Source organism: Lagopus muta, chromosome 2 (genome assembly GCF_023343835.1).
Source record: "Lagopus muta isolate bLagMut1 chromosome 2, bLagMut1 primary, whole genome shotgun sequence".
NCBI classification, from domain to species: domain Eukaryota; kingdom Metazoa; phylum Chordata; class Aves; order Galliformes; family Phasianidae; genus Lagopus; species Lagopus muta.
Window position 1 is genome coordinate 89,602,707 of NC_064434.1, and position 12,232 is coordinate 89,614,938.

Here is a 12,232-nt window from a genome sequence, read left to right on the forward strand (position 1 = left end):
CCAGGCCTGGCCCAATTCCACTTAAAGAAGTGTGGCCTGTCAGGCAATTGTTTTGACACAGTCAGCTTTTCAGAGTCTCAGCTTCCTTTCAATTTCAAAATACTCCAATGCATTGAGCCAGATAAAAAGTTGACAGCAAGGAGAGACATCTACACTTTGTTTCTGTATCAAAAACTATTAGCAGCGTTCTGCAACTATCTGTAATGGTGTGCTTACACCATTCAGTATGTTCATCCCAAAAATGGACAGAATGAAAAATACTTTATATCAATTTCTAGCTACTTGCTGTAATAAAGGGAAGAGCTGAGTTAAAAGCCTTGCAGACTTTTTTTTTTGCAGCAGAGTAGACGAGCAACAGCACAGGCAATTGGATTTAGGGAAATCTAAAGCAATGTACAGACAACAATAGAAGGGCCCTGTTTTGTATTTTTGAAATTAAAAGGGAGCTTAACTCATATTGTAATGGTGGTTGGTCACCAAAAGTGAGTTTTAATTCCCCTGCTCCTACTTTCTACTAGCTCTGAAGGTCAGCAGACCATTCTGTAAACCAGCTCAACTGTGAGCTAAGTGTCACTATGTTCTTAAGCCTCAGCAGATATTGTAGCAATGGCAACAACATCCCTGTAGTGTGGCACGCTACAAGTGCTATGCCCACTACCCCCAGACTCCGTTTAGCCCCATGCAGACAGAGCATAAAGCCTTTTTTCTCACTGGCCCCTCTTACAGACTTGCTAAGATAGGTGGAGAGAAACATCTATGAGTTGGACAAACAGAATAGATTTCTTTAAAATACATATTGCTGATAGACCGTGCAGTTATTGGTTCAACAGCTACCATGGACAAATAGACACGAAGTGAAGACTACTTGCATCCTGTTAGAGCAGTGATACCTGCAGTAGGCAGGAAGGAATTTGACCATCTCCTTCTACATCTTTTGAAATCCTTCCTGATCCTTTGTTACACATTTTCATGATCCTTACACAATTCTAAAAATCACAAACAGCTGACACACAACAGCATCACAGAAGGAGTCCTTACCAAGCCACGACCACCAGCACGATGATTACGAATTATGGTATCCCAAGGTAATTCATCAACAAAAGACTTCTTGTCATAGATGTCAAGCAGCTGGCTGACACTACGATGAAGAGAGGCTGGGGAATACGTGCGATTTAGTTGGCTCTGACTTGGTCTCCGTCCCCCAGAAGCATTATAGAGACCACGGCTGCTTGTGGGAGAACCAACTCCTGGAATTTTTGTATCCGCTAGTCCCTAGGAGGAAACAGCAAACCAACAAATTGAATGTACAGGGCATCATCCTCAAACACTCTAATCAAAACAAAAGAGTAGTGTAAGAGAACAGGAGTCCATGCTTCAAAAGTTATGCACAGAGGGGGAAAATAAAAAACCTTTCCCCACTGCCAATCACATGAGTGAAAAGGAAATAAAGGCCCAACTCTGTGAAACAGGGCTGTCCTGACTTTTTTCCCCCTCTGGTTTTTTTTCCTTCATTAGCCAACAAGTAGAGGTCCAAAGAATTTTGTCTACCAGAATGGCAATCGAGACACACACAGCAAGGGCATTAAGCAGACTTCCTTTTGCTTAGTTATATACAGTTACCACAGCCAGGAAAAAGGTTTTCACCCACCCAGATAAACATGCACTGTAAGTAAAGCTGCCTTTCTGCATGCTCTTAGGGCCATGTGGCACATCACACATCTTGCAACACTGCACGCTAACAACTCTACCTCAGAACGCATCCTGTAACTTTTGAGAGTGATGCTGCTTGATGAATCAGATGTGTCAGCAATAGTCTCAAACTGAGATTAAAGAGAGGGAGGAGAAGCATTAGGGCAGGGTAAGGTGTAGCACAAGTGCAATCTGTTTCTTATACAAGGAAGTGAATTAACTGCAGCTCTGGGTAGGGAGATAGCATAGCAGGATGTAGGAGAGTGGAGAACCAGCAAATACACAGCATGATTTACTTCAAGTGGTCATCAGCTGCCATGTGAGCAGCCAGCAACACTCACTGCATGATTGCAGTAGCAATTGTAAAACAAACAATTTTGCCACTTCAAAGTAGCTCTGTACTAAGTTCTTCAGCTGGTGCACAGCACAATGGTTCCTCCCCCCATATTAGCTCTACAAGCTTTTGGAGAAAAAAAAAGAAAAAAAATAAAGGCTAGGAACAACATAGGCATGCCAGCAGCAAGGACATCATAAGTCAAGGGGGACAACACACCAGAACAGGCTGCAGAAGAAGTGGAATCAAAACCATAAGATCAATAAAAGCTTGTTATGCTCTCAGCCTTCACCAGGAGAAGGGGCATGCTGGAAATCCCATTGTTTCCAAGAGCTGCTTTGTTAAGGCACAGATGCAGCTTCTTGGCACCGAGACAAATAGGAACAGAATGCGTGAAGGATGCAAGAGTCACAGGAAAAAGCAGCAGAGAAGTGACAAGAATAGCCTCACAGCCTGTGCCTGGGAAGAAGTTCTAACTTTCAGTCTTATAAAATTTTTCACATTCCTCTGTCTCACTTTTTGCAAATAGTTAGGGTAGCACAACTACTCTGCTATGTGATGGAACACGTTCTTTATCTGGATTGGTTTTTTTGTTTGTTTGTTTTAAACAGAGCTATAGATATCATAATAAAAATGACACTGAGCCACCTTCTTAATCAATCCCCAACAGCTTCCCTCCTGCCCTTTCATGGTCCCAGTGTGACTTTACATGCACAGACACACATACATTTTGTTAAGGTTCCTAGCTTCTCTCTAGTTGCTCTCACTCTCCCCCGACCTTCCTGGCAGCTTGTCCTGCAGCATTCCAGCTGGGTTCTATAACTAGAAAGAAACAGAGCCCATCCCTAAGCCCTGCTTTTGCAACAGCAACTCATGGTTACCTGACAAAAGACTGTCAACTTGATCCTGGCTAACCTTTCACAACAGGCAGCTGGGACCATGTGATGCGCTCCTCTGGAAGGCACATTTTCTTACCATTTCTCAAGATATGAAAGCGTTTCCAGCTGTACTGCAGATACCAGCTAACATCAGGTCCCATCAATGGCTCTGGATTTTCTGTAACTACAGTTCTACTGTTTTTCTTAAAGCATCATCAGCATTTCAGGTCCAGAGATGTCAGGGCCTACAGACCAGATGCCACAGCAATCTTTCTGGACTGAGTGCCTTCATCTTGGCTCTCTGTGCCTTCATGGGCACACCAGACAGTCCTTTTCCTACACTGAACAGCATTCAGTTGGGAAATAGGAGTGCAAAATAGTCAGAGGACAAAAGAAATCTGTGAAGGACAGACAGAAGTATGACACAATGGATACGAGTAATTGTGTTTTGCCCAACATACCGGATGAGTTTCACCTGTTGAATACACACTCATTGGCGATGTTCTTTTCTGGAGTGGAACTAAAGGAGGTCTGTCTCGTGCATAGGGCTGCTTGTGCACTTTCCTTTGAAGAATTAAGGAGAGAAGAATAGCCAGGAGGATCAAACCTAGAACTACCATCAAAACTGCAAACCACAGTTCATTGTAGAATTTTACACTTTTGGACTCTGCTTTGTCCTTCTCTCCAGGTGTTGTCAAGATCAGACCTGTAAAAATCAGGAGGGATTAGGAGAGAAAGAGAATGTTATTTCAGAAAGTCATTTAACAATATGCTATCCCTTTCGCCTCTAATAAATTAGGCAGGAATTTAAGTCATTTTGTCGTCATGTGCTTATTTGCACTTATGTTCAAGGTGGCATAATGGTTCAATATGCTGGCGGGCTATAATAAAAAGCTTACTACCCTCAGGAGACCCTGCTTAAAGTTCCGGCATTGCTGCTCAGGCTGGAAATCACCACTGCACCAGCAGCTCTCGAGAAAGGAGGCGGTGGAGGTGGAATGTGAGTGGGGGGAAAAGAAAAAAAAAGGTTCTCCAAGTAACCTTGAAGAGTGGAAATGACTATAGTAATTTCAGAGAGGTACGGACAGAGGACATTCTCTACACGACAATGCCTGTAGCAGCATGCCTGCACAGTTAAAAAGAGCGCAAGGAAGACAACAAAAATGAATAATAAATTAATATAAAAGAAAACAACATGAAACACTTTATTCCTCCTTCCCCTGCCTGTTAGAAAAAACAGCCACGTGGCTCTGCTTTTGCACAACACAAGCATCAGAAATCTCTGTGACAGAATTCAGAATTGTTTGGTTATCTGCGATCCTACATGCGTATCGAGACACTTTGCTAAGGGATTTCCATCACCTTCACTTCCAAGTCTCCACTGCAAGCTGCCTGTGGTGCTGATCCAATTTGTAGTAGATGCAGGGTACATACAGCACTCAAAAAGAACAAATGAAGGTGATGGATATGGGAATACTTCACAATGCTTTTACCATAGCCTTGCCTGAAATTTTGCAGGACGATAGTTGAGAGCATGAAAAGGTGTATCAGGGAACTATAGTATAAAGGGTAATTGCAAAGACAAGGGTGATCTATTTTAAGAAGCCAAACAAAATGCAAACTCACAATAAATTAATTAAAAGCAGTGCCAGTTAGAAATAGTTTGAGCTTAGATTTTCATCCTAGAAAACAAAACTAAAAGGAAATACAAACATTTTAGTGGTGGGTATCTACTACTGGACAACAACTGAACTAGGACTTCATCACACTAAGCCTACTACCCTTACAAAACAAGTAAAGGATCTATACAGCAAGTGTCCTGAGAAAACTCATGGCATGATCCCTCAGTCAGATTCCACTCCATCTAGTGTGCAATGCATATCACATTTTTACCACAAACACAAAATCAATAGGCAATAGGTAATTTGTTCATATAATTACCAAGTCCATCAGCAGCGCTGTACTTGATGACTGGCGTCATGGCACTCCCTTCATCGGTGATGCATGTTACTTGAAACAGAAAAGCTGAGCAAAAAGGAGAAATCAGAATTCTGTAGGTGTTTTTCACCATTATCCAACAGTAGAGATCGCTAACTCAGAACAACCAAGCACATCGCCAAACACCAGCTACCTGAGTTCAAGATTAGAGCCTCATAACCCCTTATACATTCAACTCCTAAACCATTAGGTATGGCAGAACATATGATAAACATCACTATGACATTGTTACAAGTTATGCTCCTCTTTCAACACTCAGTTCTCCCTTTTTCAATTGTATACAACTGGAAATTTCAATTTATTCCATCATTGTGCCACAAATTCCCTGGGCCATTTGTTCACAGCTGAAACTTGTTAAAAACATTTGATTTTAAAAAAACGTATTAGCATCATAGTAGTATCCAGGATAGTAAAAAGTAAGTGACAAATCCCTGTAACATACAAAGAAAAACCTCTTAAAAACAGAATCTCTCTTTTTTGTTTTTATTTTTCCTCTGTTGACATGATTGGTTTTCATTTTAAACATCCCAAATTTCTGAAAGAGAAACTGCATTTCAAAACAAGGCCAATTCCAAAAGATACCGATATAGTCCTTAAAATATATATGTATACTAATAAACAAAAACAAACAAACAAACAGGCTCCAGCCTTTTGTGAAGTTTATTTCCATGCACTTTTTTCTAGAGCACAGCCTCAAAGAACAAAATAGCAATGCAGCTCTGGGATTTGGTAAAACTCAGCCATCACAACAAACTAACACAGGCTCACCCAGTCTAGTAAAACTGTTATTAGTTCCAAGAATTTTTGTTTCAAGCATCTGCTTGGATGCAGTTCAGTAAGTTTGGCTATAGTATTCAGCAAGTATTTAGATGGAGCACAACTTGCCAGAGCTGCTGCACAGACTCCCTTTCATTCCTCCATTTAGGAAGAAAAGCAGTAACTCCTGTGCTCTTAAGCATGAGACTTCCAGGGAGACACATTCCTCAAATTTAGCAATAATATTAACACTATTAATTGAGCTCAACATCTTTTAAAGGGAGAAAGACATAGGAAATTGAAACTGACTTTTGTCAGATGTCCTTGGCAAATACAACTCGGTGTCAAAGCCACTGTAGATGCGTTGCCCACTCTCAGTTAATGCATACTCCTTCAGGCGTCCATTCAGAACGAAAGTGCGACTCCAGTCTATGTGGATGGTAGATAAATTGCTAACAACTGAGAAGGGAGCCATGTACCGAGGTGCTGCAAAAGAAGAAAATCCTATTTCTAGGCAACAGGCGTGGCAGAATCATAGAGCAGGGAGAAACAGGCTCTGAATGATTCAAGCTCATTCACACGTGTACTAGCTATCTCATATTCATTTGTATGAGCAGACAGATGGAGAAAAGAGAAAGTTTAGTAGCAAGCCAGCCCCTACACTGAGAAAGCAGAAATGTTTCATATAAAAACCTAGATTTCTGCTCCTTTGCCTTCGTGGTACAGCACTAAAACTGCACAGATTAAATCCCAACTCAAGGTATGTTACAGAGAGAAACAGGAGGTTGTTGAAGTTGCAAGCTCAGCTGCAGCATACCTAGCTCTGGCAACCAAACTTGTTAAAGAAAGGACTATTCTGCAAGCCCAGAGAGACTGCCCTAGATTTTCTTCTAATATGTGCACATACATAATACAAAAGCCACAGCAGGCAGAGAGAAAAGAAACAGAACTCACTTCAGGGTGGAAGTTTTCATCAGTTGGGCATAACAGCTTGCTGACAAATGACTCAACTTCAGTTTGAGGGGGTCCCTTCTTGTGACTTTGTCATTAAACCACACACCCACCACGTGCTGATTTGTTCACAAGGAATCTGCTTGTCCAGCTACACTTTGACTCTAATTGCCCACTTCCACTAAACCAAACCTTCCAGGCAAGAGTAAGGAGACTTTCAGAGTGACTCTGGAAATCCATGTAAGAGTTCAGCAAGGCAAGAAAGACTGACACATGAAGACTGCAGACCCAGTGGGCAGGGGTTTGAAAATGGCTATTAAACAGTTTTGTTCTGTATGTCTCACCTATTTTCTCCATTTTAAAGTTCATCAATCACATTACAGTTTTCAGCCAGCAAAATAGCTTTAAAGACTTTTTTTTTAAATTGTGGTCACATTCAAGAAAATCTGGGGCTAAGTTACCCTAAATTTAGAGATGAGAATCCATGCAACATATCAGGTGCGACATTTTTATTATCTACTCAGCAGGAGTATCTATTGATTTAAATGGGATTTCTATAAAAAGGATTCTGAAATCCTGACACCAGACTATGTGAGAAAAAGTTAAGATTCTCTTAGCCCTGTCCTGGCATGCTGAGGTGAAATGATCTCATCTGTTACAGAATGATTGGCTACAGCACTATGGATCTTTTCAATAAAAGCTCATGCTAGACTACCAGATATTCAGTTTTGATGGTAAAAACCTGTACTGGCTGTAGGCACAAGTCCTGCAAATTTTTCTTCCATACACACCACCTGTAGGGAAAGGCAATGGCAGACAACCTTCTAAACCACCTAGTTCTAAATCACCCAAAAAAGAGCAATGGTCACAATCCAGCCAAAGAAAGAAAAGATTTGCTTACCCATCGCAAGGCTGCTGTGAGCCCCCTGGCTCCATCAGATCATGGCAGGAGCTGCTGCCCAGGATCAGACTCCCTCATTTTGTAGCTTAATTTTAGTTTTAAGTTTTTGTTTCAGATTTTTTGGGAGTTAGAAGGAGGAACCTCCACATATCCTTCCCTTGTGCAGCCAGCACTTAAATGAGGCTTAGGGAGAACCTGGTTCCACCCCTTCTAATCACACAGGCAAACTGCCTTCACCTGTGCTCCCGGGCTGGCTGTGTTCCTTCACCAGGTGCTCAATCATTGATTCAGGCCATGAACTAAGTTCTGTACAGCACCACACGAATTTAAAGTAGTGCCTTGATGTGGTTGGTTACTGATAAACTCTTCACTATCAGCAAGGATCCAAACATTCAGATGCAGCCTGTGGAAAACTTTAATGAACCTGGCAGAAGTGTGACATGAATTAAGACAGGTTATTCTTGAAGAGAATCAATAGATCTGTGCCCCATGTAGCAAAAGCAGAAATTTCTGATCTCATACTCACGCTCCTTTTCTGTAGTGAAGCCAACCCACTCTGAGGCGCTGCTGCCCACGGAGTTGTAAGACACAACTCGCAGGTTGTAGGTTGTGTAAGGCTCGAGGTTCGATACGTTGGCACTCTGTCCATTTCCTGTATACTTCACCTCAGTTGGGCCAGGGCTGCAAGCCTTTACTGCTGGCTGCAGGTTCAGAGGACAAGCCATGTACACATGGAGCTCATAGCTGAGAAGACAGTGAAGATTTAGATTAACTAAGAGCTTTTATAACATAACATGATTGTTTCATTACAACCAACCGACCATTTCATCTTGATTGCTGTATATCTGCAATGCTAGTTTTTCTCCTGGAGACTTTGGCCCCAGCTGCGGTCTATGAAAAACTGTGGTTGTCAGTCACACATAATGAAACTACTGGTTCCTTAAAAGGCATCAACACTTCCGCACATCGGCTAGCAGCCTTACTAGCCACAAAATACAGCTGCCTCTTGCAGACAATTGATCTCACCACTCTCACTGTGCAACCACAGCTTTTAGACAATGACCTCCACTCCCAGCATCCTCTCCACCTTCATCAATCTCTATATCCTGCACATGAGAAAAGCAACCGGTTCACCTAAACACCTCCTGGATGCTTTTTAGGCCACATGAGATATCATCACCAACACCAGGAAGAAAGAACACGGCTGTTCCAACCATCCAGACCTCTTAGTCACATGATTACAATTTACATCCAGGAAGGTGGCTCTGCCACCACTCCTGGCTAGCTGAAATTTGGTTGGGTTGCAGCTCCCACCTGGTGACAATGCCATTGGGTGACTGAGGGGCACTCCACTGGAAAGAGGCGTTCCTGGAGGTCACAGCACGGATCTGTGGGGGAGGCTGCTCAGAGGGGGGAGCTGGCTGTGTGGTGATTTGGGCCGTGGGTCCTTTGCTGCAACAGTTGAAACAGGTGCAGGCCTCCACACCAATGGAGTACGTGGTAAAAGGTTTTAGCCCATGTATTGTCTGCTGGGTGGCAGTCCCTTCTGACAGCTGCAAAAAATTAAGAGGAAACTTGTCATAGGTTCAAGCACCACAAGTACTCAATAAGAGTTATCAGGATAAATTAACTCCAGAAGACTATGGGCACAAGGTTCTGCATGTCCTTTAAGTCTGACATTAATGCAGCTGCTGTGCACTAGGACCTCTGCAGTTATTTTCCTCCCATTACAAAGTTAAAGGGCACTGCTCAAAGGAAAAGACCACGCCATCAGTGGCCTCACAGACCTCTTGAGTTGAGATGTAAACTCTGTATATCAACTTGTATATGTCATTCTCAGGGAAAGAGAAACTGCAAACCTTTAAGGAGAAATACTAGGCTAAAAGGAACTGAAACAAAATAAATGACTGTGAAAATGACTGCATGATAAACGTATTAGCAAGTGCCCGTGGATATCTCAAAAGCTTCCTTGGCTTGGATACAGGAGACAGCACTTGGCAGAGTGATGGGCATGTGACTGGTAGGTCAATCCACCTAAAGGGATAGTGGGCTCTCCAGTAGGAACCTCTGAGCAGGGGGCCAACACAGCGCTGCTCCACACTGAAACGGCCATGGTGCCATGCAATCCTGCTTGATGGGCAACTCTTCTACATCTAGCATGGGAAAGTTCTGGCAAAGGAAACTTATTTCTAAACTGCTTGGAGGAACAGCTACTTCACCTCTTCATTGTAGTCATTTATGGATACACCTTTTTTTTAAAAGGGGGCAACATTTGTTTCCACATAGCACCATGTGACTCAGCACAGTACAGAAGAAAATGGGAAGGAATGTTGTGAAGCAAGGAAAGAAAAGCATTTGGTATTCCTAATGCCAGTGCTAGAGACAGCAGCATGGCAGGTGTGATGGGATGGAGATGGAAGACCATACAGACACCAGGGAGATGAGCTAGCTGAATCAGACATGGACACTCTGATTACACTGGGAGGTATAAATGCATGGAGAAATAATACTGTAATATGCAATCAGTAGGCAGCTTAAACTTGTGGACAGGGTTGATGACCTGAAAAGGTATCTCCAACACTTCCAAACTGAGAAAGATGATGCAAAGAAAAAAGTGTCAATACTTGTCTTGTGAAAACCAGACAGATAATGCTAGGGACAAAGGTTATTCCAATAGTTTGCACTGATTTGGTGGTAACTGCTCCAGACAACTTGCACAGCTCTAGATTTTCCTCACATCTCCCAGTTTTAAAACAGTAATGAAACTCTGCAGGTTTCCTAGCTTAACTGAGTCCAATCACACCTGGACACTTAATGAGATCAATCTCAAGGGAAAATCAAAGCTGCATGTCAACCCTATAAAAGCATCATCTGTGTTGCTGCAGTCTCGTCACATTTGCTGAGCCTTCTTGTGCAAACACAAAATAAATAGTATCAATCTGTTACCATAAACATATACATAAGTCTACTTTTTCTTGCTTCCCATGTGCCCACCCTAGAAAATGGGAATCCACAAGCCAGACAGAGTTAAAACTGAGGAAACATTTGAAGACCACTGTAACCCTCCAGTCTGGATTATGGGCCTCTTAGATGCAGCAATGTCCAATCTAGAGATGAAAATGACTCCACATTTAAGGCTTGGAACCCTCCATGGCGCAGACACCAAAAGGAGGTATTGCCTAGAGAATTGGTTCACTGGGATTTGATTAAATAGCTAAGATTTGCATTGAAGATGTCACCATTAAGAACTTCTTTTTAGGTGATCTAGATTGAGACACCGTTATCTTTTTACTTGCACTATTCTTTAGTGCTTTACAATACAATACAATGCAATACTTCTTACCAATAAGACAGATTTTTAAGGGTAACTCAGAGTATTTTCTTTGGAGCTTCAAACCTCTAGGCTATCCAAAGCACACAACCACTTCCTCCTGGCTCCTGTTTCCACTTGCACCATTTGGACTGGCAGGGGCTGTCTGGAGGATTTCATTTGGATGGTTAGCCATCCCCAAAACAACGCTGTGGATTCTCGTCACATTGTCACAGCACATTACCAAGTGAGAAAGATTTGAATGCTGAAGATAATGCCTTGAGAAGCACATTTAGCTGAGTGAAAGTGTAGGACCCGCTATGGCCAGAAGAGAGCATTGCAGAGCAGGCAACAAAGGGAGAGCAGGAGAGGAATAAAATTTGCAACCAGCAGACAGTTACTAAGAACAAAACTGCTAATGCTAAAAAAAGCAAGTTAAAATGGAAGTACATCAATAATTTTCACAATACTTACCACCACCTCAGTCCCTCGAGTATCATTAGAAAACAGCCTGTAGATACTGACCACCCCGTTTGGCTTAAGAGGAGGGTTGATGTTCACTACGGCCACTGTAGATGCCACTGTGTGGAAGAGGGGAGCTGCCAGGCCCTCGGGAGGAGCAGGACCGGTCCGGCAGCGCGTCCAGCCGCTCGGTGTCCGGCCCACTGAGTTCACTGACCACACCTTCAGCATACAGAAACAGAGAGACTATCAATGAAGGACTCAAGCCCACAAAAACTCCACAGCTCTCTAGGATGCTGCTGCAGCTTTAATTCTGCTAAGAAAGACGCAGTATAACAGCCCCTGTGCAAAATGTCCCTTGTCTGCAGCCCAGTACCTGTACTGATCCAATTACTTCCTAACAGGAAAAAAAATTACACTGAAAAGTAGATTTCTTGTCTCAGGAAGTGTGTATTCACGTAGCTCCTACTTACCTAAATTCCCAGCACTGTCCTTGTTGTGCCATGCAAAGAGGATCAACACCGATAACATTTTCAAACAAATGTGAACAAAAATACTGACATCCAGTCCTGCCATTTGTCTCCTTTCCCCTCAATTCCTTCACGTGTGCAAGCAGCCCCAGTGAGTTCAGCCTGCCACAGTCTGACACCTAATTATGTTCACCTTGACTGAATTGCACAAGACAAATTCTAGCTACTCTTAAAAACTTGACATTTTTATAGGGGCATCTCTCTCTTAAAAATATTTCTGTAGCAATCATTTGGCAACATCTTCAGTAACCCACAATATAAACAAAGCCCACTGAAAATTATGGTTAATTCAGCATCTCTCATTTACTTCCACAACAACATTCTCTTTACCCTGTGAGCACAAAGGCAACTGTTTCAATTCCAAGATTTCAAAATTTAGCAGCTTGAACAAGGCCTGATTAAAACCCACATGTCTCTGTGAAC

At 42.5% G+C, this 12,232-nt stretch overlaps 1 protein-coding gene across 1 annotated transcript in view; it reads right to left on the bottom strand.

The window, feature by feature from the left end:
• Window positions 1-12,232, bottom strand: part of USH2A (usherin) — a 391,434-nt gene that overhangs the window by 1,468 nt on the left and 377,734 nt on the right. Inside the window, exons 65-72 of the mRNA XM_048935557.1 lie at window positions 11,292-11,501; window positions 8,822-9,060; window positions 8,034-8,251; window positions 5,965-6,141; window positions 4,843-4,926; window positions 3,363-3,607; window positions 1,749-1,820; window positions 1,039-1,272 (exon numbers count right to left, since the gene is read on the bottom strand). Of these exons, the coding sequence (XP_048791514.1) occupies window positions 1,039-1,272; window positions 1,749-1,820; window positions 3,363-3,607; window positions 4,843-4,926; window positions 5,965-6,141; window positions 8,034-8,251; window positions 8,822-9,060; window positions 11,292-11,501 (1,479 nt within the window). The remainder of the gene's footprint in view (window positions 1-1,038; window positions 1,273-1,748; window positions 1,821-3,362; window positions 3,608-4,842; window positions 4,927-5,964; window positions 6,142-8,033; window positions 8,252-8,821; window positions 9,061-11,291; window positions 11,502-12,232) is intronic.